General features: G+C 64.4%; 2 protein-coding genes across 4 annotated transcripts; one reads left to right on the forward strand and one right to left on the reverse strand.

The window, feature by feature from the left end:
- BOP1 (BOP1 ribosomal biogenesis factor) lies at window positions 1–26,745 on the reverse strand. Of its 2 annotated transcripts, XM_032848369.1 has the most exons (16): window positions 26,635–26,745; window positions 25,294–25,491; window positions 13,384–13,467; window positions 2,761–2,915; window positions 2,567–2,684; window positions 2,389–2,490; window positions 2,085–2,297; window positions 1,847–2,008; window positions 1,674–1,754; window positions 1,531–1,600; window positions 1,306–1,438; window positions 1,044–1,224; window positions 670–958; window positions 474–558; window positions 289–396; window positions 1–205 (listed from the first exon to the last, which is right to left on the reverse strand). In XM_032848369.1, the coding sequence occupies exons 1-16, from the start codon at window positions 26,728–26,730 to the stop codon at window positions 52–54; spliced, it is 2,229 nt and encodes a 742-aa protein (XP_032704260.1). In that variant the 5' UTR covers window positions 26,731–26,745; the 3' UTR covers window positions 1–51. The 2 variants fall into 2 exon arrangements, with proteins under 2 accessions (XP_032704260.1, XP_032704261.1); XM_032848370.1 differs by lacking the exons at window positions 13,384–13,467; window positions 25,294–25,491; window positions 26,635–26,745 and adding an exon at window positions 7,962–8,319.
- On the forward strand, window positions 4,320–6,352 carry SCX (scleraxis bHLH transcription factor). Of its 2 annotated transcripts, XR_004381515.1 has the most exons (3): window positions 4,320–5,063; window positions 5,792–5,897; window positions 6,023–6,352. XR_004381515.1 is itself a non-coding variant. In XM_032848372.1 (2 exons), exons 1-2 carry the CDS (start codon window positions 4,491–4,493, stop codon window positions 6,059–6,061), a joined length of 612 nt encoding a protein of 203 aa, XP_032704263.1. In that variant the 5' UTR covers window positions 4,330–4,490; the 3' UTR covers window positions 6,062–6,352. The 2 variants fall into 2 exon arrangements, 1 of the variants encoding a protein (XP_032704263.1); XM_032848372.1 differs by lacking the exon at window positions 5,792–5,897 and having other exon boundaries at window positions 4,330–5,063.
- Window positions 26,746–26,958: the final 213 nt, after the last annotated feature.

Raw genomic sequence — 26,958 nt, forward strand, 5'->3', positions numbered from 1 at the left:
TCGTGGGGGACACTTGTATTGAGGGTCCTGAGCTCACACGTGCCCCGGGGCCTAGCTGAACAGGCGGATGGTGCCGTCGGCCCCTGAGGAGAAGACCCACGGCTGGGTGGGGTGGAAGGCCACGTCCAGGACCCCCAGGTCTCGGGTCGGCACATGCCCCCGCAGCACCTTCACTGGCACCAGCATCGGGTTCTGCAGCAGGTCACTGTGGGGGAGGAGAGCAGAGGGACTCAGGCGGGGGAGCACCCCTCCCCCAAGCCAGGCAGGGCGCGTGGGGCTCGCACTCACTTGTACACCATCCCGTGGCACACGGTGACGCTCCCGTCGTCTGAGCCAGATGCGAACAGTGGGTACCGGGGGTGGAAGGCCACAGCCCTGAGGGCCTTCTTGTGATGCCTGGAGGGCAGGGGCTGGTGAGGGCTCGGGAGGGCCAGGGCGGGCCCATCAGCACCCACACCCCCACTCCCACTCACCTCAGCACCCTGTACGGCTCACAGGAAAGGTCCAGGTCGAACCACACAAGCTTGCTGTCATAGCTACCACAGATGACGTTGTCTCCTGGGGGCGCAGGGGCTGGTGGGGACCTGCGGGTGCACACTCCCCTGCCCACGCGCCTGCCCGCCCTCACCTGCAGGTGCACGCCCCCCCCCCATGCCCCGGCGCCCTCACCTGCAGGGTGCACGGCCAGGCTGGACACCCACTTGCAGTTGGGTCGGAGCTTCTTCGTGAGCTCCTGGCGCAGCAGGTGGTACAGGCGGACAGCGCGCTGGGAGGCCACCAGCAGGAAGGGTCTTAGGGGGTGGAAGGCCACGCACTGCACGTGTCCGTGGCTACGGCGGAAGGGGCTCTGGCTGCGGCGCCGGCTCAGCTGGTGGATCAGCACCTGCGTGTGCCCCGCGGCAGCCAGCACCACGGCCATGTAGTCCCCACGCCCGTGCCAGGTCACCTGTGTCACCGGCTGCAGAAGGCAAGGCTGGCTCAGTTGTGCTCTCCGCGGCCCTTGACCACCCTAACCCCACACCCCCCCCCGACAACCCCCACACCTTCCCGTGGCAGATGCGCAGCCGCAGGCCCCCCTGGCGCTCCTCCTCCGAGGCCTCCAGCCAGCGGGCGGGCTGCACCGCGGGCTCCTCGGGCGGGACGAAGGCACTCAGCAGCTGGTCCGTGCTGCCCGCCACCAGCCGGTCCCCCAGGGCCGGGTTCAACAGCAGCACTGAGTCCTCTCTGCAGGCCAGAGTGACAAGCGGCCCCTCAGGCGCAGGTCTGCACCCATGGCCCCCAGCGCACCCTGGGCCGCCCACTTACACCGCCACGGCCACCAAGCAGATGGTGGGGCGAGGGTTCCAGGCGACACTCTTTACCACGCCCCCCATGGGCACAGTCCTCATGCAGCGGGCAGTGGCCACCTCCCAGAGCCGCACCGAGCCGTCATCAGAGCCTGGACATGTGAACAAGGCCCTCACCAGCTGCCCTCCCGCTCCCCAGCAGCACCCCAACCCCCTACTGGCAATGCCCCCACCTCAGGCTCACCTGAAGCCAGCCACTGGCCATCCGGGGAGACACTGAGGCAACGGACAAGGTTGCTGTGGCCCCTATAGACCTATGGAGGAGGATCAGTGAGGAGACACCCCTCCCAGAGGCTCCCCCCACCTGCCCATCCCCCACCCACTCACCAGGGCCTGGCACGTGGGGAAAGGCTGCAGGTCCCGCGGCCGGGGCAGTTTCGGAATGAGGTCTTCAGGGTCCACGTTCACCTGGACCAGGAGAGCACGAGGTCATCCCGCCCCACGTCCTGTGGCCCCCCGCCCCGTTTCCCCCCCGCGCACTGCCCCCCCCTGCCACACACCCGCATCTTGCGCTGCCGCGGGCACAGGTAGAGGTCGAGGCAGCGCTCGAAGCGCTCCTGGATAAACCGTCCGTACGCGGGCACGGCCCGCAGGCTCGGGAACTTGCGGGGCAAGAAGTTGAGCTTCCTCTCGCCCGGCTCCTGCTGCTCCCACGCCAGGCGCTACAGAGACAGGGATGAGCTGGGGGCCCAGGGCCAGGAGCGGGGGCCCAAACCCCCACCCCAGGCCGAGGCCCACCTCCTCTTCGCTGGGCAGGTACTCGGGGGGCGGGTTGTAGGACTCTGCGTGGCCGGGCAGGGCCAGCTTCGGCGCGGGCACATGCATCTTGTGCCGGCCCAGCACGGCGTCCGGGTCCTCCCGCGCCCAGAGGTCGTAGAAGCTGGGTGTGTGGTCCCGGGGCCGGCGCGGCTGAATCCAGCCCATCTTGATGGCGTGCACCATCCGAGAGACCTGCGAGGCCGGGGCCAGTGAGCGCGCGCGGGGACGCGGGGGGCGGAGGTCCGGCCGCGGCAGCGGGGTGTGGCCGGCAGCCAGCGCCTACCTTCTCCTTCTCCACCAGGGACGGGATGAAGCTGCGCTTGTCAGCGGGTCGGTTGGTCACCGGGTGCAGCATCAGGTCACCACTGAAGAAGTCCACGGCCGGCTGAGGGCACAGCGGACAGGTGGGCCCGGGCTCTGCGGCGGCCCCCGCACACCCAGGGCGAGCCGCTGCTACCCACCTCGTACGGGTCGCAGCTCCCGTCCCCAAACTGGCCGCTCTGCAGCCGCCGCACCAGGGCCACCTGCTCGTCGGTCAGCCTCACGTCGTGCCCAGTCATCCGGTCCTGCACCGTGCGCCTGGGGGGGTCGCGATCAGAGCCGAGCACGAAGCCCCCCACCCCGCCCCCACTGGCCCCAGCCCGAGGCTGCGCACCAGTAACCGGGGTCGTCCATCTTGTCCAGAAACTGGTCCAGCTCGTCACGGGTCCGCAGCGGCTTGTAGATGCGCCTGCCGTCCAGGTCATAGCCCACGTGGGGGAAGTCATCGTACCACTCCAGGGGCACGTTGCCCACCGTGTTCCGGACGTCCTGGGGCAGCACGCCAGGCTGTCAGCGTCAGCGCCCACCGTGCCCATCCTCCCTGCAAGCGCCCCAAGAGTCACAGGCCGGGGCGGGGGGAACCAGCGAGAGCGAGGGGACGGGCCTCGAGGCTGCTGGGACGGTACCCAAGCACCCTGACATATGCCCTCTCCCTGGGGTGTGACGTGGCGCAGTGGCCAGTGCTGTCCCCCCCCCCCGCCCCTCAGAGGCGCCGGAGCTGTACCTTCACATTTTCCACTGAAGTGGTGCCAACCCCAGAGCCTCCCCCCGGATTCCTTGGCCAGGACTCTGGGCAGCCACAGACAAGGGTGACCTCATCGCCCATGGGCTCCCTCCCCTGGTGGGGGCCTTAGGCAAAAATGGGTAGCCATGGGCAGGGACTCAGGGAAGACCCTGCCAACCCGCTCCAAGGGGAGACAGAAGCCTCTGCATTCTGCCCTGCAGGCATTTGTGGAACCCCCCAGCCCTCCCTGGTCCTGCCCCCCCCCCCAGCAGCCACATTCCTGGACACACATTCCTGGTCGAGGCCCCTGCCAGCCACCACCCTCCCTCCGCCCAGCACAGAGACTGCTGCCCAGGCGGCCGCTTCCTGAACAGTGGCCACAGGGGGAGGGGCCCAGAGGAGACTGAGCACAGTGGGGAACCCAGGGGCCCCTTGCAGGAGCACAGGACCCCCTGAACTCGGCCCCTCTGCACCTGCCTGCCCTAGTCCTGCCAACTTCCGTGGTCCCAGCGAGGCCATCCTTCGGGGACACCTCCTGTGCCCCTGGCCTGCCTTCTCTGCATGGGGGTGCGGGGGGAGCCACCACCCCTGAATCGGACAGACCCTGGAGCGTACACCAAGGGAACAGGGAGGTCACCCCACAGCAGGGTACAGCACGAGCTGGCAGAGAGCAAGGTGTCAGGCAGAAGGCACAGCTTGTGCCACAGCTGGAGGGCATGGCTGACACCGGGAGGCTGGGCCACCCAGTGACCCCACGCACACCCGGGGTGGGGGGCAGCCTTGGATGGTGGGGTGAACTCCAGCCCCCCAGGGCTTTGCGTCCCCTCCCCACTCTGCCTGCCACAAAAGGCCCAAGTGTACAGAGGAGAGAGACCCAGACAAACAGGGTGTGGCCCAGCACCAGCACCAGGGGAGAAGACCTGCCTGGGTCATGGGTCCCACTTGACCCTCCTGCCCCCTGCTGAGGCAGAGGATGAGGGCGGCAGAGCCCCGGTAACCCCCCAGAAGGGGACTCCCACTCCCCCACGGCCCCCAGAGACAGCGAGATGCTCCAGGCTCCTTCAGCGTGGCGCGAGAAGGCAGAGGGATGAGGGCCCCTGCTCCGCGCGGCCTCCGGGGGCTGGGAGGCGGGGAGGAGGGCGGGCCGGCGCGGGGGAGGGGCCGCCGCCACTATAAAGGCCCGGCCCGCGGCCCCGCTCCAGCCCGGGACGCACACGTGCGCGCGGCGCCGCAGCCGCCACCGCGGGCCCCCGAGACCCGCGCCTCCCCGGCCCCGGGCGGCCGCGCGGCGGGCGGCATGCGCTGCGCGAGGCGGAGCTGACGGCGCGCCCGCCGGCCCCATGTCCTTCGCCATGCTGCGCTCGGCGCCGCCCGGCCGCTACCTGTACCCCGAGGTGAGCCCGCTGTCGGAGGACGAGGACCGCGGCAGCGAGAGCTCGGGCTCCGACGAGAAGCCCTGCCGCGTGCACGCCGCGCGCTGCGGCCTCCAGGGCGCCCGGAGGCGGGCCGGGGGCCGGCGGGCGGGGGGCGGCACGGCGGGGCCCGGGGGACGGCCGGGCCGAGAGCCCCGGCAGCGGCACACGGCGAACGCGCGCGAGCGGGACCGCACCAACAGCGTGAACACGGCCTTCACGGCGCTGCGCACGCTCATCCCCACGGAGCCGGCCGACCGCAAGCTCTCCAAGATCGAGACGCTGCGCCTGGCCTCCAGCTACATCTCGCACCTGGGCAACGTGCTGCTGGTGGGCGAGGCCTGCGGCGACGGGCAGCCCTGCCACTCGGGGCCTGCCTTCTTCCACGCCGCGCGCCCGGGCAGCCCCCCGCCACCGCCCCCGCCGCCCCCGCCCCGCGACGGCGAGAACGCCCAGCCCAAACAGATCTGTACCTTCTGCCTCAGCAACCAGAGAAAGTTGGTGAGTGTGGCCCGCAGGGCAGACACGGAAAGGGACCAGGAGGCTGTGGCAGTCTCTGCCTCGATATCACCCTAGCTACCCACACCTGCTGGGCAGAGACCCTGGCCAGAGGCGGGCAGAGCTCCCCACCCCCCACCCCCAGCATCACCTGTGACCCACTGTGCCCCTGGGGTCCGGGGAGGGAGAAGCACAGGAAGGCCCAGCTGGGGCCAGCAGGGCCGGGCCTTCCTTGGGCCTTCTCCCCTCGAGTCCCCAGGGACACAGGCGCCCATGGGGACCAGACAGGGCCAACCATCGCTACATGGGAGTCTGGGAGGCGGAGAAGACACCAAACTAGAAGAGGCAGGGGGCTAGACCAGAACTGGTTCAAGAAACTCTGGCCCCCCCAACCCTGTCCCCAAAGGAAGGGGACTCCCCCTCCCCCAACCCCATCTGTTTGCCCTACCACAGCCCCTGCCACTGGCCTAAAGCCTATGGGGCACCTGCTAGCTCTCCCATAGCCCTCACCCACACCCCTGGGGCTGCCCACTCAGACCCCGGGGGCAGCCGTGGGCTCTGCAGACAAGAGGCTGGCTGGAGATGTGGGGGCTGGGGGGGAGGGAGGGCCACGTTGCGGGAGCGCTGGCCGGCTGATTTACAGCTCCTGCTGTGCTTGGTGGCACCGGAAAAGCAGGGTGAGTGGGGAGAAAATGTGGCGCGGCTTTTCCCGATCCCCATTTCCTCTCCAGACAGCACGCGTGAGCTCCTGGGGCCTGAACATCTGGGAAATTTAATTTTACAATTTCGGCTGTGCAGCAGCGCACTCTCCTCCCCAAACTGCACGGGGAAGCCGGGGTGAGCGTGGAAGGGGGTGCTTTCAGCACCCGCCACCTGAGACAGCACCCCGTGGGGAAGCCCAGAGGTGCGGGCTGGCACTGGGTCTGCGGCCAGGCCCTGACACTGACCCCTCCCCTCTGCAGAGCAAGGACAGAGACAGAAAGACGACGATTCGGAGTTAGAGACGGACACCGCTGGGCTAGCCACAGAGAGCTCCCATGGACCGGACTCGGGCACAGGCCTCCTGTGAGGGCGCCCAGCGAGCGAGCCTCGCCTCTGGCCACGGCGGGGCCAACGGACAGACAAGTGTGCGGGACTCTGCACGGGCCCGACAGGCCCAAGCCCACCGGAGCCTTCCGTGCTGGCTTCCTACCTGGGTTTTCTTCTGGTCACTACATGCTGGCATCTTGTGTCTTTGATACGATAATATAAAGTCTGGAAACTTTGTATAATTAAAAACAAAACAGTATTGTCCAACCGTGGAAGCACCCTGTTCTCTTGAACGGTTCTGACCCAGCCTGAGCCCGGCCCTCACGGCGCTCTCCGTGCTCTGCTCTCTCCAAGCTCAGTCCTCCCGGGTGCCTCGTCGTCAGGGAAGGCCTCCACCCTTCAGGGGCTGGGTCATCCCTCCCAGGCCTGAGGCAGAGTGAGGCACCTCCCCCGGGCCCTGGGGGCTGAAGGAGACAGAAGAGGGAGAGGAGGGAAAGGAAAGGACGGAGGGAGCCCACTGCCACGCAGCAGGGGACCGGCCAGTCTGGCCTTGTCTCCGAGGGCCTGCCGGGCACCCAGGCGTCCCTGAAGGGGTGAGAAGGGCAGAGCTCGCAGCACAATCACGTCAAGCCTCCCGGCCTCAGCCTTTGCCGAGAGACCCACAAAGCGGACGCCTGGGGGAGGTGGAGTGAAGGGCGCTGCCCAGCACGGCAGGTTCCCAACCTGGGTGGGCCTAAGGGTACAGGTCACCTGCGTTCACCCTTGAGTGCCCACCCTGAACCCCCAAACGGGGCTCTGAGTCCCACCCCTACTGGGCTGCCCTGGCTCCCCCACCCCCATGAGCTGCGAGACGAGAGGAGCTCCGTGACCCCGCCCCCACCCTGCGCACAGCCCCCTGCGGCTCCCCCCACCACCACCGCTGCGCCCCACCCGGCTCCTCCAAAGGCCCACCTGCTCGGGGGCAGGGTGATTTCAGGCCCCTCCCGAGCTGCGCACAGCTGGCTGACCATTAAAATCCCGCAGGTGACAATTATGCTCTGCCCGCACAGCAGAGAAGAAAGGCAGGGGGCAGCCCTCTGCGAACCCCCTCCCCCCTCCCCTCCCCCTCATTGGGCCGGGCGGGCCAGCAGCCTGACTTCCGGCCAGGCCAGACCACAGAGGGAATGGCCGAAGGCGCCAGGTGCCAGCACTGGGCCCTCCGAGCCCTCAGCACAGGCTCCAGAGGCCCCCACTGACCCACCCTCCTGGGTCCCCAGGGAGAGGCCAGGTGCTGAGGCCCACGTGGGCACCCCAATAGGGCAGGGCCAGAGCTGCCCCCTCCTCTGCACCGAGGGGCTCCGGGGAACTGCGAAGCAGGAAGCGGTGGTGTAATTTTGGAGGAAACTCTCAAAGCCAGAGCCATTAAGGGCCAGAGGGGGGGCTGTGTCCAACGTGATAGAAATATAACAGGATAAAAAGTCGCCATGGCAGGTTCCACTCCGAGAGAAACCCAACCCCAAGTTTCCTTTCCCTAATCCTGCAGGAGCCCACAGCCAGCCGGAGGAGGGGGGAGAGGGCAGGCCCCGCCCGAGACGCAGGGGTCCAAACGGGGGGGGGGGGGGGGGGGGGCGGGGGGGGCCCCGGGGGGGGTGGCGGGGTGGGGGGACAGGTGCACCCCAGGCCTCTGGGCCTGCCTCCCCCACCTCACTGCGATGTTCTGTGGGGAGGGTCTGTGGCCCACCCACCCCCCACCTACTATAATCACACGCCCACGCCGGAGCCTGGGTGGGAGGATGTAAACCTCCCTTGGGAAACCCCGTCAACACAACGAGCGCGCAGGCGGGTGCCCACCTCGAGGCCACAGAGCGGAGCGTGTGAACAGGGGACACGTACCACGTGAGGCCAGAGAAGGGTGAAGAGGGAGGGGCACCCCCCGAGCCCCACGGCTGAGGGGGTGTCAGGAGGCCTCCACAGGAGGTGCTGCGGCTCTGGGAGGCCAGCAGGAGAGGACAGACCCGCTGGGATGGCCCCCGGGGACCTAGCCTGTCGGGGCCCAGCGTGCATGGGCCAGTTCCCCGAGGCCGGGCCTGTGACTCCCGACAGCGGCTGCAGCTTGGCCGACTTGGGCCTGGGCAGCGGGCCCAGGGCTCCCTGAGCTGCTCCGGTAGCAGCGATGCGGCGGCGAGGGCCTGGCCCGCCAGCCAACAGGAGGGAGCAGAGGGGGCGGGGGAGGAGCACTCCGTCACCCTTCACTGCTCCAGAAATTCAAACCAGACTGGGGGTGGCGGGCCGGCCCGAGCCAGGCGGCCCCATCTGAGTCCACTCGCTGAGCAGCCGCTGGGCTGGGGGTGGCAGGTGCTCCTTGCCCCCTCACAGGCCCTGCTTCCTTCCCAGAACGCTGGCCTCGCCTTCCACCAGGAGGGACAAAGACCCAGGGCTCCCCGTGTGTGCGCCCCAGAGGCAGCTGGAAAGGAGGGGCCGGGCCCGCGCCCTGGGCCAGCCACCGCTGCCGCCGCCGCCGCTGTGGGCCAAGCTGGGCTGGAAACACTCTGATCGGCCCCGGCTGTCAGCTCCCTGTCCCCAGCCTGGGGAATGAGCTGCTGGCGGCCCCACATGATTCATCACCAGGCCTGAGCCCGCGGGCCAGCCGGCCCCCACCCTGTTCAGCACCTGTGGGCTGCCAGGAAGCACATGTGACCCCGTGGGGCAAGCACCCCCCGACCCCTCCAGGTCAGGCGCCGAGCTCGGAGGCACAGGCTGAGGACACAGACGCCTCCGTGCTCTCCTGGGGGGGGCCGCTCTACCCCAAGGACAAGCCTCTGGGAGGGGGCCAGCGGGGGTCCCCCACCCCCCAGACTGCACCGGACACGAGCAGCAACTGGTTGATGTGTCGGCTGGGGTTTTTCCGCTCTCGATGAGCCCCTCCCCTCCCCCTCCCCAAAGTGGCTGCAGCTGTCAGGACCGCAGATTGGAACTGCAGGTACGGCGCTGGCCCGCTGCCCGCCTCCCTCCCGTGTCTGTCTGCGAGAGAGGAAGCCGGCCCACCTCTGGAATCCTTCACTCTCTCCTCGTTCTGCCTCTCCCACCTGTCCCCTGGGAGCATGGGGTCAGCCGCCCTCGCTCAGGCTCTCTCTTTTCCCTTGCCCCTCTCCGATTACAATGCCGGCAGTGTTCGCTCAGCTCCCCTGCACGAAGCTCCCGCCTGTCTCTGAGCGCCACTCGGCCTTCCCGAGCCCCGGCCTCTCCTGGCTCCTCCACGGTTTCATCTCCGTCAGAGCCCTGGGCGGGAGAAGGCCCGGCTGCGTGCTCCCCCGCTCACCTGCGGCACCAGCACCCACAGACGGTGCCAGCAGGACGAGGCCTGGTTCACAGACCAAAGGGGCAAGGCCAGGGAGGACCCTAGCAGGAGAGCAGCTAGATGGGCGGGGGAGGGGGCGGGTGGGGAGCTCAGAGCCGCCTTCCCACACTGCCTCCATCAGACCACCGTGGTCATTTGCCGACTCAGGCAGGGGGCACATCTGCCACGGCCGACCCAGACTCCAGCACCCGCTCTGTCCATCCCTCTCCAAGGTGCTGTCAGCCAGGCCCACCCAAGCCATCACACGCGCACTGACACAGGACCGTTCGGAGCCCACTGCCTGGCCCCCACCAATTCCTCCGTGACTTGGGGGCAGCAAGTGCAGCCTCCACGGGGTCCATGGGAGCTGGGGAGCTCCCAGGCCCTCAGATCCCCCAGCCCCCACCCACCCCGGTCGGCCCCAGGGTCCAATGGGCATTCCCACAGGGGTCCCCTGACTCTTGGCTACCTACAGGCAGTGGCTCTCCCGGAAACGGCCCTGGAGTGCTGGAGGTAGGCACAGACCCACCTCTGTGGAGCGGCAGAGACCGGTTCTGAGACCCACGGGTCAAGCAAGAGCTGCTGGTGTGAGGGTGCCCGAGCCCCCCACCTGCCTCTGTCCCCATCCCCAGCACTCCAGGATCTCACTCTGGAAGACTCCCCTCAGCTCCTGCCTGTACCCCCTCCCCTGGGCCCCAGCCCACGATGTGACTATCCCTCACCCACCTTTCCTATAGAAGTCCCACCTCCGGTCCCCGGGGCAAACCCTCCTCCCCCAGGAGGCCCCTGTCCCAGCTCTCTCCTACCCACCTGCCTGGCTGGGTTCCTACTGCCAAGGAAACTGGCTGCAAGTGGGCACAGAGCTGGGACCTCCGCCACCCACGTGCCCCAGCAAATGGGGCGGGGGACGCAGCTCTGAATTAGCCCTACCTCCACCTGCCCGCTGCTGCACGGGGCCCCCAGTACTGAGACCCTGCTCTGTCCCAGAAGGTGTACGACATCCCTTATAGTGACGGCTGCTTCCACCACTGCACCCCGCACCGGCCCCCACCTTGCCCTCTCCATCAGGATGCTCTCTCCCTGCCGAGAAGCACCAGGCCCATGCGGGGGGGGCGCAGGGCTGGCAGGAGGAGGGCGTGCCCCCCCCCCCCGGGCCCAGGCGCCCGTGGCACCAAGGGGCACTCTGCGGTCACAGGCGTCACGCCCGCGGCGCCCTGCGGCCACCTGCAATGCCGCGGGTTGGACCAGCGGGAAGGGGCAGACTCGCAGGCCGGCGGCGGCGGGGGCGGAGGGCCGACACGAGCCGCTGAGCGTCGGGCGCTCTCCACAAACAGCCAGAAACCTGAGCCGCTGGGCTCCCGCTGCCAGCAGCGACGCAGGCGCCCTGAGCTCGGGGCGGCCAGGATGGGCGGGGCGGGGCCCCGGGAGGAGCGGGAGGCCGCCAGCGCTGGAGGCAGCTGCCGGTTCAGTAGCTGGGAGAGGCCATTAACGGCCGTTTGGCGAGAGAGCAGAGGGGATGGCGGGCTCTGGATACAGACAGGCCTGGGCCTGTCCCCGCGGGATCCCAAGTTACAGCGAGGCCAGAGCGCCCTCGGGGCGGGCTCAGGCTGCAGCCCCACCCCTGCCACCCCCAGCGGAGGTCCTGTGGGGGTGGGGGGGGGCAGGAGGGTGTCGGGCCGGGGTTTCAGGGACTTGGATGACGTGCCTCCCCACCTCTGCGGCCAGGGTTCATAGCCACCCCTCACCTCTCACCTCCAGCCGGCCTCAGTTTCTCCCCAAGGACTGAAACAAAGAGGGGCCCAAGGCTGTGAAGGCCGTCAGCCCCCTCCCCCAACACCGCCCCCCCCTCCCTGGGGTCCAGTGGCTGGATGAGATCACGTCTGTGAGGTGCCGGGGCTGTGGGAGAGGAGTGGGGTGGACACAGCCTGCGGCCGCTCAGCCTCCCCTGCCCGACCCAGCAGCACTTCGAGTGCACTCGGGCCCCAGTGCGGCTCGAGGCGTGAATCTGGGGACTGAGGAGTGCAAATGCACGAGAACAGACCTCAGACGGTCCAAGTATCACTCATAAGCCAACATCTGGGGGGCCCCCAACGCTGGGCCTGGAAGAGGCCAGCAGCCAGAGGGTCCAGAAGCCCCAGCACCCCCCAGCTCAGGCCTCAGATCCAGACTCAGGGAGTGGGCAGGGCAGGGCCCAGGGAAAGGGAGGCCAAGGGGCACTTGCACCTCACCCGCTGGCCACCACGCCACAGCGCTCACGAGGCTGTCTCTCCCAGGACCACCAACCCTGTTAAGCCACCACTGCTGCTGGCCAGAGCCTTACGTGGGGTCCAGACACCACTGGCCACCTCCAAGAATTCTGCTGGGAGAAGGCACTGCCCAGACACCATGGGTGTCCTCAGACTGTGGACCCTCACAGGCTCCAGAAACAGCACGACACAGCCACGGGGCCACACAGCCTCCAAGCCCCACGCTCCGAACCACGTACCCAGTGGGGCCTCTTCCCCAAAGTCCACTGCGCTCGCCTGGACTGCAGAGACACCCACGACGTGAGCGTGGAAGACACCAGCGCCCACGTGCGCCCCAAGCACCCCAGGCACACGTGCCGCTCCAGGGAGGGAAGCATCTGTCAGGCCTGGCGGAGCTCCTGAAAGATGAGCTCTGCCGCCCCCTCGAGCCGCCGGCCGGCTGTGCTGGCAGAAGCTGGGGAAGGCGGGCACCCGGGCCCCCTCCTGTCACTCAGACATATGGGATAGTCATCGCCGGAGGAAGCAGCCCCCGCAGCCCCCACCACCGCTCCGGGGCTGGCCGGGCCAGGCCGCGAGGAGCGCCTCCCTGTGGGCAGGCCCAGGCCCCTCCCCCCACCGCACTCCATTTACAACCATCATCGATTTCTCAAAATACCAAATATAAAAAAGTAGCCGACAGGATGTGGCTGCCGACAGCCAGAGCCCCTGGGAGGGGAGACAGGCAGGGAGCCGCACGGCACCGGCCCCCCCTCCCCATGCACGCCCGCTGCTCCGGCCAGGAAACCAATTTATTTTGTTTTGTCTCTGTTCTCTGAACGCACAGAGACCAGATCGGGCGGGCAGCCAAGGCTCCTGCAGCCGCTGCCAGAGAGCGCGAGCGTGGGGGTGGAGGCCGAGCAGGGGAGGGGGCTCAAGCCTCCCCAGGCCCCAGGACAGCCCCCGCTGGCAGCAGGAAGAGCTCTGGAGGACTGCTGTCCCGGTGAGGTCCGCATCAATGCTGCAGTCCTCCTCCAGCCGAGGCCACTGCCCACGGAGGCACACATCTGGGGGCACATAGTGGCACAGGGGCCACAGCCCTGCCAGTGACTGGGACGCACCTGGGAGGGCACGGGCAGGAGAAGGACAGCCACCTCGAGGCTCAGAGCGCCTAGCTTCCAGCCCTCCCAGAGCAGCAGCCCAGGGAGCAGAGACAGCCTCTGGCCCACACGCCGGGGCCTCTGCATGCCAGACAGGGCACCACGCCTGCCCCTTCAGACCCTAAGCTGGAGGAAGCACCTGGGATGGGGCCCACAACTGTCCACACCTCAAGGACACCAGGGAGGGAAGGGGCAGGGCACCCAGAGGCCACCCACCTCCTGCGCGAAGCTGCCAGGCATCGCTGTCCTCCGCACTCAGGTCTGTCACCATGAGGGCCCAGCACTGCCCCAGCCTCTCCGTGCCCACCGAGCATGAGCTCAGCCTCCACAGAGCACGAGGGACCCCAGCATCAGCCGGCCGCCCTACAGACACCCCTGGGGCTTCAATGCGTCACGTCCACCCCGCTTCCTTCCAGAGTGATGATGCACACTAGGAGACGTGCATCCCCAACCCTGAGATCGCCCTTCCGGACCCCAAGCACGGCCCCTTACAGCAGCCCAACTCCCCTCTACCCCGGGCAGCACGGCGCAGCTGGGGAAGGCGCACCCCCCCCCCCCGCCCCCGGCCCCTCGTGGAAGGCCAAGCCCAGCCCCACCTCCTCATCGGAGCTGTCCTCTGCATACTCGTCCCGGCCCTGCACGCTTGCCACCTCTGTCCTTGGGGGAGGGCTCCCGGCCTGTAGGAGAGAAGGGAACAATGGTTATGTCAGGGTGCTGACGCCCTCTGACCTCAGGCAGAGCCCGCGCCCACAGTCCCCTGCCCCTTCCTGATGACAGTGGCTTGGCAAGAACACACCGTCCCTCCCCTGGTGCTGCGCCCAAGGTTCCCGCCACCCCCAATCTCTAAGCAGCTCCAACCTGGCCCTGGGCCTTAAGACAAGATGAGCAACACCCCACGTCTACGTGGGCCTCTGGGGCCCCACCTGAGGGTCTCTGTCAAGGGCCCCACTCATCACCACGCGCTCCAAGGAAGGCCCCAGGGAAGGGCTGACACCTGTCCAGGCAGGAACAGAACAGTCGGCAACAAAGCCACCGCTGAAGGCCCGGCCGCCCCCACGCCCTTTAACAGAGAAACCGGCTGCAGGGCTCCTGGCACGACTGCCCGAACCCAGCCCTGCCGGGCCCCGGGGAGCCCAGGGTCAGGGAGCACAGAGGGGGTGGTACTTCGTGGCAGCAAGTAAGAGCCGGGCAGGGGGTTCCCCCACACCTGGCCTGGGCCCTCTGGAGAGTGTGTGGCACCTGCCGCCAGCCAATGCCATGGGGCCAGAGCCAGCCCTCTCCTAGGACAAGGCCCCAGGAGGCCTCAGTGGCCATGGCAGCTGGGAACCCCATTCAGCGCAGCCAGCCAAGGGCCCAGAGAACGCCGGGAGGACGTGACCCCCACGGTGACCCCAACACATGGGGTCAGGGATGGGAGCCCCGGAACATACACACCCTAACCTGGAAAACAGACGCTTCCCTCCCAGGGTGGGGGGAGTCGGGCGTACCGGAACCCGGACTGATGGGGAAAACAGCCCTGCCTTTCCCTCCTGGGCGCCGTCAAGTACTTGGGAGCAGGGGCCCTGAACAAGGCACCCCCGCCAGAGCCCCACTCCCCCGACAGGGCAGGAGCCAAAGGCCTGCGAGGTGGCTCTTCCTCCCGCCTGGTTTTCCCCTCAGTATAAGGAGGGTGGGAGATTAAGTTTTTTTCCAGGCCAGGAACAAGGCGGGATTCGGTTTCCATGTCTCCCCCACCCCCGCTCCCCATGCTGCACGCGCTGTGGGAGCCCTGCCCACTGAAAGTGGGTCAGCACGGCCTCATGGGTGCAGGGCGTGGGTGGGGGGCAAGCAGGGCAAGGCCTGAGCTCCTGCCCCCCACCAGGGCCCCAAGCTCTGCTCCGTCCTAGCCCACAGGGAGCCCCACCCCGAGCAGCAGCCAGGGGACACACCTGCCCCAGGCCCAGGGCCAGGCAACAAGTCTCCTGAGCAAGCGGGCTCCAGGGCTGCCCACGGCACCAGCCCGCCCACTGCTCTCCACCAGCTCGGAACTCCAGAGAGTCCCACACCACCTGTGAATGTGGCTCAGGTCACGGTCGTGGGGTCCCGGCAGGAAATGTCACAGCCCCTCGACCGACCAGGAAATGTCACAGCCCCTCGACCGACCCCCAGGATGCCCCTCGTCGCCCCATGCCGGGTGTGGCCAGCCCCCGGGGCAACCGAGTGCATATGCAGGGGGCCTGAGACAGGCAGGCCCTCCCCCAGCAAGGAGGGGTCCCCCCAGCCCTCCTCTGTCTCCCCCGCAGAAGTGCTGCTGCAGGGGACACGGTGGCCGCCAGGGGGCAGCAGAGGGCGGCCCAGCTCCAGGAACCTGGGGAGGCTCTGGGCGCAGCCCACATGCCTGGACACACTTGGGACTCTTGGGTACCAGGCATTTAAAAAGAGGAAAACCTCGGGGGCGCCTGGGTGGCTCAGTGGGTTAAGCCTCTGCCTTCGGCTCAGGTCCTGATCCCTGGGTCCTGGGATCGAGTCCTGCGTCGGGCTCTCTGCTCAGCGGGGAGCCTGCTTCTCCCTCTCTGCCTGTGATCTCTGTTTGGCATATAAAGAAAATCTTCAAAAACAAAAAGAGGAACACAGTGTGCAGCGGGCCAGCGGAACAGCTCTTGCTTCTCTGCCCAACCCCACAACCACCAAACACCATGAGGACCAAAGCAGGGGCCCCCAGGGGGTGCTGACTGCCTCCAAGGCATCTTATTGCAACTTCCGGGGCCCCTCCAGTCACCAGCGTCAGCCCGGGCTCAGCCAACCCCACTGCCCCCACCCCACGACAGCAGGGCCCCTCCACCAGCCCTTACAAGCAGGACCCTGAGAGCCCGCGGAGGCCCGCACGACGCTACCAGGCCAGAACTTGGCACCCTGTGCGGCCTTTCTGTGGGGTCCGTGAGATGCAGGAGGGAAAAGGGGAATAGCAGCCAACACAGCCTGAAGGTCCAGCGGGGTGGGTGTCCAGGGGAGGTGAGCTGGGCTGGCATGCGCCCGGGAGCCACGCTGGGAGCCAGACCGCTAGTGACCCATGGTCACCAGGGTCTGGTGTGGGGCAAACACTGTGTTCGCCAAAGAGCATCCACGGCCCCCGCTGCCTGCTGCAGACCCCCAGGCCAGCCCCCAGGGCTGCTCAGCCTCCTCAGGGACGTGGCTCCTGACAACGGTCTCCTGACACTGAGAGCGAACAGATGCGCAGTCTCTAAAGAACATTCGCCACGGGGGCCTGCAGAGCCCAGAGACAGCACGAGCTGAATTCAGCGCGCCCCCCGCCCCCCCCACCCCCTGCACCCTCGTTCCCGAGGGAAAAGGCAGGGGACTTGGAGGAGGAACAGGATTGTTCCCAGAGCAGGAGCCCGCCCTGCTGGAGGGAGCGCTGCTCACGCCCAGCCGGTTTCCCAGAGACTTTTCCACGCTGCACAACAGACGAGTTTAATGGGACTCGATGCCACCACAGTAAAGGCTGCATGAGGACCTGATTCGGATGAGCCCCCAGGGCTGGGCGTGGCGACAGGACAAGGTTGGGGGGGGGTTGGACACAGTGGCAAGAATTTGGCTCTTTCATTATTTCCTTTTAAATTTTCTTACTTGGGGACACCTGGGCAGCTCAGTCATTAAGCGTCTGCTTTCAGCTCAGGTCATGATCTTAGGTCCTGGGATGGAGGCCCCCGTGGAATTGGGCCCCCTGCTCAGTGGGGGGGGGCCCGTTTCTCCCTGTCCACCGCTCCCGCCCCAGCTTGTGGGCTCTCTCTTGCTCTCTTTCAAATAAATAAACAAAACCCTTAAATAAATAAGTCTTTATCTGAGAGAGAGCAAGAGAGAGAGGCTCGAGTGTGAGGGAGGGGCGAGGAAGGGGGAGGAGAGAGAGAGAGAGAGCGCCAGACCCAGAGAATGCGCGCAGTGGGGAGGGGGAGAGGGAGAAGCAGACTGAGCAGGGACCCAGGACCCTGAGACCGTGACCTGAGCTGAAGGCAGATGCTTAACCGACTGAGCCCCCCAGGCGCCCCGGGAAAGAGTCTTCAGCAGAGTCCAAGCTGAGCGTGAAGCCCAACGTGGGTCCCCACCTCACGACCCTGAGACCGTGACCTGAGCTGAAACCGAGCTGGACACGGAGCGTCTGAAGCACCCAGGCGCCCAGACTGTTGCTGTTTCAAGCCGTGACGGCAAATCTTTGACTTTCCTCCCACCGAGGGCAGAGGCTATGTGCCTCCTCCCCAATTTTGGGCGGGCTTACGGCTCGCCTGTCCCAGGAAAGCAGCCCGGACCAACGACATGTGAACTCCGAGTCCAGACCTTAAAGGTCTTGCAGCTGTGCCCTCGGAGCCCTGAGCCCTTTGGCGAGGACGCGCCAGGCGGGTGCCAGCCATGCAGGCTGCCCCCGACCAGACACACAGACACACAGACTTCGGCTGCTCTTCCTTAGGACCCTCCCCTGAGCCCCGAAACATGGGGTGTGACGAGTGATGACTGTCTGAGAGCAGAACACAGCAGAGCCCTGGAGGGGCCCAGGAAAGCTGACATCCTCTGAGTGCGCCACCCAATTCTTGGGCAGGACCCAGCTAAAGAGGCTGTGGGTTATGCCCAATCCCACTGACCACGTCCCCTAGACATGACACCACCTCACCCTGCCTGAACTCAGATCCCCAGAAATGAGGATGCCGCTAAATGGCTAAATAATGCTCAAGACGTCGGGCGGACCACGGAGCAGCTGCCGGCCGCCCTCCACAGGGGCCAGTCCCACACGGCCTGCGCGCTCACGTCCTTGGTTCTCTGGTTGGTGCCCAGGCACTTCCCAGCTGAGGTGAGCTCCATTAACCAGCTGGAGACGGCCCCCCTTGCAACCCCTCCCAGGCACAGTGCTCACACCTAGACCCGAGCACGGGCAGCACGGCCATGGCCTGGGCCCAAGAATCCCACAGTGCGCTGCCTGGCCTCCCAGCAGTCCCTCCACCCCCGTCCCCAGAGCCGTGTGGAGACCCAGGCAGGCCCCTTCTGCCCATAGGTCTGCAGTATGGAACACACAGAACGCTCCTTAGAACACGTGGAGGGGCGCCTGGGGGAATCCGTAGTTAAGCATCCACCTTCGGCTCAGGTCACGATCCCGGACTCCTGGGATCGAGCCCCGTATTGGGCTCCCCTGCTTAGCAGGGACCCTGCTTTTCCCTCTCCCACTCCCCCTGCTTGTGTTTCCTCTCTCAAATAAATGAATAAAATCTTCAAAAAAACAAAAACACCCGAACACTCCTGACGCCCAGGCACGATCGCCACATCTGTAGCTGAACGTGGGGAGCTAACCGACAACAATGGGACCCTGTGAGCAAAAGAAAACAAAATGGGAAAAAACCCACCTAAGAAAGACCAACGTAAACATGACAAGTGGGAACACCGGGTCTAAACAAGCACAGGGAGCACCTGGGGGGCTCAGGTCATGATCCCGGGGTCCTGGGATCGAGCCCCGCGTCGGGCTCCCTGCTTGGGGAAGCCTGCTTCTCCCTCTGCTTGTGTTCCTTCTCACTGTGTCTCTGTCAAATAAATAAATAAAATATTAAAAAAAAGAATTAAAATAATAAATAAATAAGCACAGAAGGGAAGAAAATGGGAGGGAAGGGGAGACAATGGCTTCAGGCACATAAATCCACCCAGAAGAACTCATCTAGAAGAAGCACAAAGACGTCGCCCTTCCCAAGACCCCGCACACACCTCCTTCCGAGGGTGCAGGCAAGTGAGGCCCTCCTGCCCGCTGAGAGGCCCTGCGCCCTGGGGAGTGGGCGCACAGGTGGGCCAGGGTGGGCATCTGGGACAGTGGAGCCTAAGCATGTGCCCCAACTGGCAAGGACAGCCCTCAGAGGCAGAGGGACGCGCAGAGGACAGGAGTCAGGAAGCAGACGGGCATGACACGGATGGGAGCCTGGCTGTGCGGAGAACCCAGGAAGCCCCAGGCACAGTCCTCACGCTTACGCCGGAGCAGGAGGCAGGACAGAGCAGGAGGGACGGCCCTGAACTACGTAAGGTGCTAAGCAGGCAGGTGCACAGCAAGTGCTCAATAAATACTCACCGGGTGGATGGGTAGTGTGATTCTAACACAGTCCCCAATATCTTAGGACTCCTGCCTTTCCAAGGTGGAGCCCCCTCCCGTGTGGGCTGGATGGAGACCCTCACCTTTAAAGAATCAACTGTGGAGGAAGTGACAGGATATGACTGTTGTGACAAGGTCATAAAAGACCTGTGACTTCCACCTTGTTGTCGCTTGGATTGCTCACTGTGGTGGAACCCAGCTGCCATGTTGTTAGGATGCTCAAGTGACTCTATGGAAATACCCATGTGACAAGGAACGGACGCCACCTGCCAGAAGTTAGCAGCAACTTGCTGGCCATGCCCCAGGAGACCGGCCCAGCAGAAAGAGACTCAGGTCCACAAGGTCATGGAGCGCCAGGACAAGCAAGCGGGCGGCCAGTCCTGGGGTGACCGGGAGACAAGGTGGGAGCTCTGAGCGGAGGCTGAGGGAGCGAGCAAGCCGGGGGAGAAGATGTCATCCCGGCAGGGAAGCCCGGGCGGTGAGCAGGCCCAAAGCCACGCGCAGCGGGAGAACGAGCGGGCGTGCCTGTCTCGAGTGGCTCGCGGCCACGGGCCTCCCCGTGAACGCCCTGAGGCCCCAGACAAGACCCCCGCAGAGGAAGATGGGGACCCCATAGCCCCGCCCGCTGAGTACCTACCAGCCCCCCAAATACGCAGTGCTCTCCCGCCCCGGAGCTCCGGGCCAACACCCGGCGGGGGCACCAGTCCGCCTCCGGCCCGGACTCCCGGAACCGGTGAGAACACGAGTCACTGGCGCGCCGCGAAACTCGGGCTTACTGGGCCACACCACCAGAGATATGGGTGACAAGGAGAGACAAAACAGCACCTGGCTCCCCAGGGAGACCTCAGCCTGGGGAACGGCAAGGACCCTGCTGGTCCAACCCCCCTACCCGCGGGCCGGCAGGTGCACGACTTCCCGCCGGGGGAAGCCGACCAAGGGAACTTCTGAGATCAGGGAAGGACACTGCACGTCAAGGAACAAGGGGTTAGGAGCGAGTTCTAGGACAAGGGATTACAAAGAAAAACGATTAAAAAGAACTGAGGGAGACAGCTATTCCTTCCCCGCAAGGACCCGCAGGCCCCCTGGGAGAGGCCTTGAAGGCACTTCCTTCCTGGGGTCCGCCCCAGCCTTGAGCTAGAGCCCCTGGGAGGGGGAAGAGGAGGGCAGGGCTCAGGGAGGGCTTGCAGGCCCCGCTGGGCAGACACCCGAGTTCAGGAGGGCCGCACACCCCACGGGGCCACGGGGCCTTCTCTGACCTGCAGAGCCCGACCCTGGAGACATGACAGCGACGGAAACTTCGCGCTTTGGGTGTTCTCAAGGCAGCTCAAACAGGCCTCGCAGAAACACAGGGCAAAGAGGCCCCTTTCCTAATCTAAGAAAAAATCATAAAGCAACAAGAGAGCACATTTCCCACGCGTCAGAGTAGGAAACAAAGACTTTTAACCACACACCGTCCTGGCAGGCCGGGAAACATGCAAGTATCACAGCACGACGCGGCACTTTCCTTCCACTCAAAATGCCCTGGTTTTGACCCGGAGACGCTCCTGGGACCGCACTCCAAGAACTGCCTGCGCGCGTGAGAACAAGCACACACGCGGATATCCCCATCCCCCAGGGGTGGTCAGGCTGCGGGGCCCATGCACACCACAGACACCAACTGGCAAGGACAGCCCTCAGAGGCAGAGGGACGCGCAGAGGACAGGAGTCAGGAAGCAGACGGGCATGACACGGATGGGAGCCTGGCTGTGCGGAGAACCCAGGAAGCCCCAGGCACAGTCCTCACGCTTACGCCGGAGCAGGAGGCAGGACAGAGCAGGAGGGACGGCCCTCAGGAGCTCTGAGCAATCACTCTGCTGGGATCTGTGATGCTCGTCACGTGACCCCACACAACACTTAAAAAGAAAGTGCTGGGGGCACCTGGGGGTGCTCAGTGGGTTAAGCCTCTGGCTTTGGCTCAGGTCATGATCTCAGGGTTCTGGGATCGAGCCCCACATCAGGCTCACTGCTCAGCAGGGGGCCTGCTTCCCCCCCCCCCGCCTCTCTGCCCACTTGTGATCTGTCAGTCAAATAAATACATAAAATTTGGGGGTGGGGGAAGTGCTGGACATGTCTAGATCCCTTCCAAAGACCCAAGAAGAAGTGGAGAAGGAGCTCACACACAGTGGTGCCTAGGGCAGCCTGGCACCCAAGCAGCCATGTCTCCCCAGGGCAACCCTGGGCACCTGGGCCATGTAACCCCATCTCTCTCCCATGGGAAAGGAAGGCGTAGATCAGGAGAGTCCCCCCAGAACGGGCCAGTGATCACCTGGCCATCCATTTTCATCCCTGGATGGCTTCAGCAGGATGTGCATGCCAGTCTGGGATGGCCTGTGGCAGACATACCTGGAACCCAGGACTTGTGGGGCAGGGTCCCCTGACAATGACCTATCAGCCCTGTCCCTCCCAGAACAGGAAGGCAAACCCTCCAGCTTCCTGTTGTGGAGGTCACTCAGTGGACTGGAGGGCCTGGGCCTGGGGCATCCCACTCCAGTCCGCATCTCTCTCTGCAGCTCTCGGCCTCAGGCCCTGCATCCCTGATGTCAGCGCGCAGCCCCACCAGGAGGCAGGGTGCCCTTCAGGCACATGCAGGAGAGTGAGAAGTCAAGGAGCTGGGTGGTGGCCTGCCCACCCTTGGAAGCGGTGGAAGCCTTGACACAGGTTAAGGGGGACAGAGTGCAGGGGAAACAGTGACAGGAGCACCCAGTGGAAGAGAAGTTAGGGGCAAGCCCCACAGCATCATCGCCATGGGCGGAAGGAAGAGCGGAAGAAGCCCGAGCGGGTCCCCCCTTGCAGAAGTAGCTCACCTGAGACCGCCGTCCGCCAGACCACACAGGCGGCTGTGGCCAGGAGCCAGAGAATTCCGGGGGCTTTCAGTTCCAGAGCGGGGACAGCGGGCGGGGACCCGGGCCCAAGTGGGAGTCACTGCCGGCAGGGGTCCACAGGACCGCAGGCAGCAGGGAGACACTAGCTCCAGAAGCTGCTCAGTGGAGGGGTCGGTTTTCAGCTATGAGGCTGTGCGCTAGCAACAGGGCTCAGGCCATGCAGCGGGGAGCCAGCTCGACCCAATGGAAGGGCGTGGATGGCTTTTGGGGAGCAGCTGGCAAAAAGGAGAGCTGGGGAGCTTGTTCCACTGAGGACTAGGAACCCCCAGTCCCCACCTGAGTCCTCTCTCTTGGCCTAGAGAACCTCAACCCTAGTAAAAGGACAACCGTGCACTAGAACAGAAAATACCTCAACGGGGCTACCCATACCCCTCGATGAAAGCACAAAGAGGCCAGAGACATGAATGGCCACGCAGGGCAGCCCGGGGGCTCTGCAGAACTCAGAACCCCTCCTGATTCGTGGGGTTCCCCACCAGGATGACCCACAGGAGACAGGGACAGTCCTCAGAGCCAGGGCGTGAAGCAGAACGGGCCCAGGGGGGTGCCGCACCGACGAGGCCCCAGCACTGCACACAGCGTGGGGGCTGAGGTCCTGGCCGCCAGCCGACCGGGGTGCAGCGGACCCAGAGGCAGCCTCGCCCTCTGAGAACTGCGCCCTCCAGGAGGCCAGAGCCAAACTCCCCAGACAGAAGTCTGCCCCCTCCTTCTGGAGAAGGGAGGGCTTCAGTCTCCACCAAATGGACCAGCAAGCCCACCCAGAAGGTGGCTCCGAGGAGAACAAGCAGCTCGGCAGGGGCACAGCTGCCGCTGAGGGAGGTGGCGGGGGGGAGCCGAACGCGGCCACAGCCACAAGTGTCCCTCCCACTGAACCCCAGGCCGCAGTCTCTTGAAACACTTGCACACGTCACCTAGTTCAGAGAACTTAAGCCGAAATCTTTTGAGGGGGAGAGGGGCAAAGGGAGGGAATCTTAACCAGGCTCCAAGCCCAGCACAGAGCCTCAAGCAGGGCTCACCCCCATGACCCTGAGATCACAACCTGAGCCAAAATCAAAAGAGGGATACTTATCTGACCGAGACACCCATGCACCCCAAACAGAAAATTTTTATTTAAAAAGTGATTTAAGGGGCACCTGGCTGGCTCAGCGTGTTAAGCATCTGTCTTCGGCTCAGGTCAAAATCCCAGGGTCCTGGGATGGAGCCCCATGTCGGGCTCCCTGCTCAGTGGAGCGGGGAGCCTGCTTCTCCCTCCCCCACTCCCCCTACTTGTGCTCGTTCGCATGCTTTCTCTGTGACAAATAAATAAAATCTTTAAAAAATAAAAAAGTAAAATAAAATAAAAAATTATTTTAACTTTTTTAAGTAGGCTTCACGTCCAACACAGAGCTTGAACTCATGACCCAGAGATCAAGAGTTACATGCTCTACCTACCAAGTCAGCCAGGTGCCCCAAAAGTGACTTAATTTTTAAAAATTATCTTTAGAGCACCTCGGTGGCTCGGTTGGGTCAGCATCCGACTCTTGAATTCAGCTCAGGTCATGGTCTCAGGGTCCTGGGATCCGGGTCAGGGAGACTGCCTCCCACTCATCTGCACGTACATGCCCACACTCTCTATAAAAATAAATTTAAAAATTATTTTTATAACTTTACTTATAAAATAAGATTAAAAAACCCCTTTTTAAAATAAAAAAATTAGGGGCCCCCTGGGGCACCTCAGTTGTTAACGTGTCTGACTCTGGACCTTGGCTCAAGTCTTGCTCCCACAGTCATGAGTTTAAGCCCTGCGTTAGGGGCCATGCTGGGCGTGGAGCCTACTTTATTTATCTGTTCGAGATTTTATTTATTTATTTGTCAAAGAGAGAGCGAGCACTCGAGAGCACAAGCAGAGGGAGCGGCAGAGGCCAAGGGAGAAGCAGGCTCCCCGCGGAGCAAGCAGCCCCACAAGGGATTCGATCTCAGGACCCGGGGTCATGACCTGAGCCAAAAGCAGGCAAGCATTCAGGGGGCTGAGCCACCCAGGCGCCCACGGAGCCTACTTTGAAACATAAACAAACAAAAAAAATACTTAAGTGTGTGGCCCCTTAACTGTGCAAGGAGAAACGACACGCCAAGAGGGCTACTAGCGGGGGCCGCCCATGGGAACACGGGCTGTGAGGAAGAACTTCCGCTCTCTACTGAGTAGCACTGATGAAAGAGTGAATTTTTCTCAAGGAAGGTATATTTTGTAATTTTAAAAAGTTAAAAAAAGGAGGAGAAACAGCTGCCCATCATCCCCCAAACCACAGTCAACGCAGCTCGCACGTCATCTCTCTGTGCACACTGGCAGTAGGACTAGATCCTGAGTGGGCAGAAGGGTTAAATCTGGGCCACCTGGGGGTTCGGTAGGTTAAGCGTCTGCCTTCGGCTCGGGTCAGGATTCCAGGGTTCTGGGATCGAGTCGCACATGGGGCTCTCTGCTCCGCAGGGGGCCTGCTTTTCCCTCTGCTCCTCCCCCTGCTTGTTCTCTCTCTCTCTCAAATAAATAATCTTGAAAAAAAAAAAAAAAGGTTTAAATCTGACATTAAATCCTTTCTTCCTAGGTAACAGATCAAACAAGCATGGCTTTTTGGTTTCTATTATGGGAGATTTCTGCACGATTCAAGGTCATAAGCTTCAGAACACCAGACCCATTGAAAATACAAATAGTTATAAACTAGTTTCTAAAACTTCCAAAGAGCAAACAGTGTATTTTAGTTAAATTAAACTTTTCTCTCATTTTTCTCACTTGAGACAAGAGGGAAATGCACTCTTCCTCGTCATCACAGGGACAGACACAAGGCCAAAGCCTCAGCCGGCAGGGCTCCCTGGGACAAGGCTCAGGTGTCAGGACGGCTCACTCCCGTGTCCTGTGAGCTCTGCCTCCAGGTAGTCCTGTGCACATGAAGGCCCAACCTCGGGCTTCGCCCCCTGGAAACCCAGCCTACGGCTGAAAGCGGCTGAGTTCCACGGAGAGGGGACATTAGAATCACCTGCAGAGCGGGTCTGGCATGTGGATATCTGGAGTTCTTGAGAACAGAGCACGTAACTGTAATTGAAAAACAAGCCCTAAGAAGGGCGCCTGGGTGGCTCAGTGGGTTAAAGCCTCTGCCTTTGGCTCAGGTCATGATCCCAGGGTCCTGGGATCGAGCCCCGCATCGGGCTCTGCTCAGCAGGAAGCCGGCTGCTCTGCCTACTTGTGATCTATTGCTACCTATCAAATAAATAAAACCCTTTAAAAAACAAGAGAACAACCCCCAAGAGCTCAAAGCACTCCAGCTCTAACCAAGTGTTCCACCTGGCCCCAAATGTGCCCACAGGTGCATCAGGGGAGGGACGTGGGCCTTGGGGTCCCAAGGACACTTGGGAGAAAGCAGTGTGGGGACAGGCCCGCAGAGAGCCTAAGGCCTGGTGGTCACTTTCTTTCCTGGCCACCTTCACCTAGAGAGGACAGCCTACCGGCAGGCTCCTCACTCACCCACCTGCTGTCCAGTGGTCTTCTCCGTCCCACCGTGGCCCTCATCACTGCTGACCCCATCCTCTCCCTCTGCTGGGTCGTCCTCACTACTGTCACTGCCGGAGTCTTCCAGGCCTGAGAACACACTCTCCTCGCTTTCAGACAGGCCAGAGTCGCCGTCATCCCGGAGGCTGGGAGCAGCAGCACAGGCGAGAGACGACTGCGGGGAGCACAGTGTTGATAACAGCAAGACCCCCCCCCCCAGGCCACCCACCACCCGCCAGGCACCCTGCTGACCCATGGCTCTGCATGGCCAGCCTCCAAGGCCATAGCCCTCAGGCCACAAGCGTCTACCTCCACCAAAACCATCCACCTAACCCAGGTGGAACCTTCCTCACTGTCCACCTCCACTGACAGCACGGCCACCTGCCCTTGGAAGGGACATTTCGTTTCCTGCATCTCACAGGGAAAGGAGTTTCCAAGGACACCATCTCTTAGAGCTCAGTTCCCACCACATTTCCAACCCAGGCTCCCCATCCTCCTACGCTGGCAAACCCCAGAGCTATGACGGTGCTGGGCCAGAGGCTGAGGCCCACAGAGGAACAGGATGGCCAACGGGCTTTTCTCTCTGAAAGAGAAGCCCGTAGCCAACTGGATGGAAACCGGCAGTGGATCAGCAAACTGTAAAGGTGGGTTGAACAGTGACAAAAATGATCTAAGTCTGGCTTAAAAACAAGCGTAACCCACCCTTCCCTCCCCCTGCTTACCGGATACCATCTCCCCTAACCCTCCCTACAGGACACGAGGCCCGGGGGGGGGGGGGGGGCCCCCGCACCTGTTTTTTTTTAAAGACGAACAAGAAGCTGCAGACTTCTCGGAAGCCTCTGAGCACAGAACCCCGGACCTCCTGCGCTTCCGGGGTTTGGACCGGCCTCACCTCTCTCGCGGCAGAGCCGCTGCCCGGCCGGACCTTCCGCAGCCCAGGAGCCCGACACCCGCAGCCGGCGCGGCCCTGCGCCCGCGGGAGGACGCGCCGGCGGCCGTAAGCCCCGGTTCTTCCCTCCCTAGCGTCCTTCGTCCCACAGCACGTCCCCGCGCAGCAGCGGTCGGGACGCCGGGCCCGCGGCTTCGGGAGGCCGCCTCTCCGGCCCGCCGCGTCCCCCCCGCCTCCGCCTCCCGCTGCGGCCGCCCCCCGCGCAGGGGGTGCTCCCTGCTAAGGCCGCGCAGGGCAGGCGACCCCTCCCTGCTCCTACTCCCGGGCCCGCCGCGCACTGGGCGGCCTCGCGGAGGGCAGACCAGCCACCACGTGCGGGCCCAGGCCCCGCCGCCCGACCCCGCCGCTCGGACCCGCGCCCGCTGTCACCTCCTCCGGCTCCGGCTCCGGCTCCGGCCCTCGCCGCCGCTTCCCAGGCCGCGTTTCCGTCGCCGCCGCGCGCCCCGCGTCCCGCGCGCCCGCCATGCTACCTAGCCAGTCCCGACCGCGCCGCCACTTCCGGCAGCGCGGGCCACGTGGGAATGGGGCGGGGCCTGTGGGGTCAGTGGGCGCGGCCCGCCCCGCCCTTCCCGGCCCGGTTAATGGGGCGGGGCTAGCAGGCGCAGGCGCACTGCGGAGAGGCTCAGAAGGGGGCGGGGCGGACGGGGCGGACGGGGCGGACGGGCGGACAGGGCGGGGCCGGCGTGCGCGCGC

Source organism: Lontra canadensis, unplaced genomic scaffold (assembly GCF_010015895.1).
Source record: "Lontra canadensis isolate GAN:19392208 unplaced genomic scaffold, GSC_riverotter_1.0 scaffold201, whole genome shotgun sequence".
In the NCBI taxonomy this organism is placed as follows: Eukaryota; Metazoa; Chordata; class Mammalia; order Carnivora; family Mustelidae; genus Lontra; species Lontra canadensis.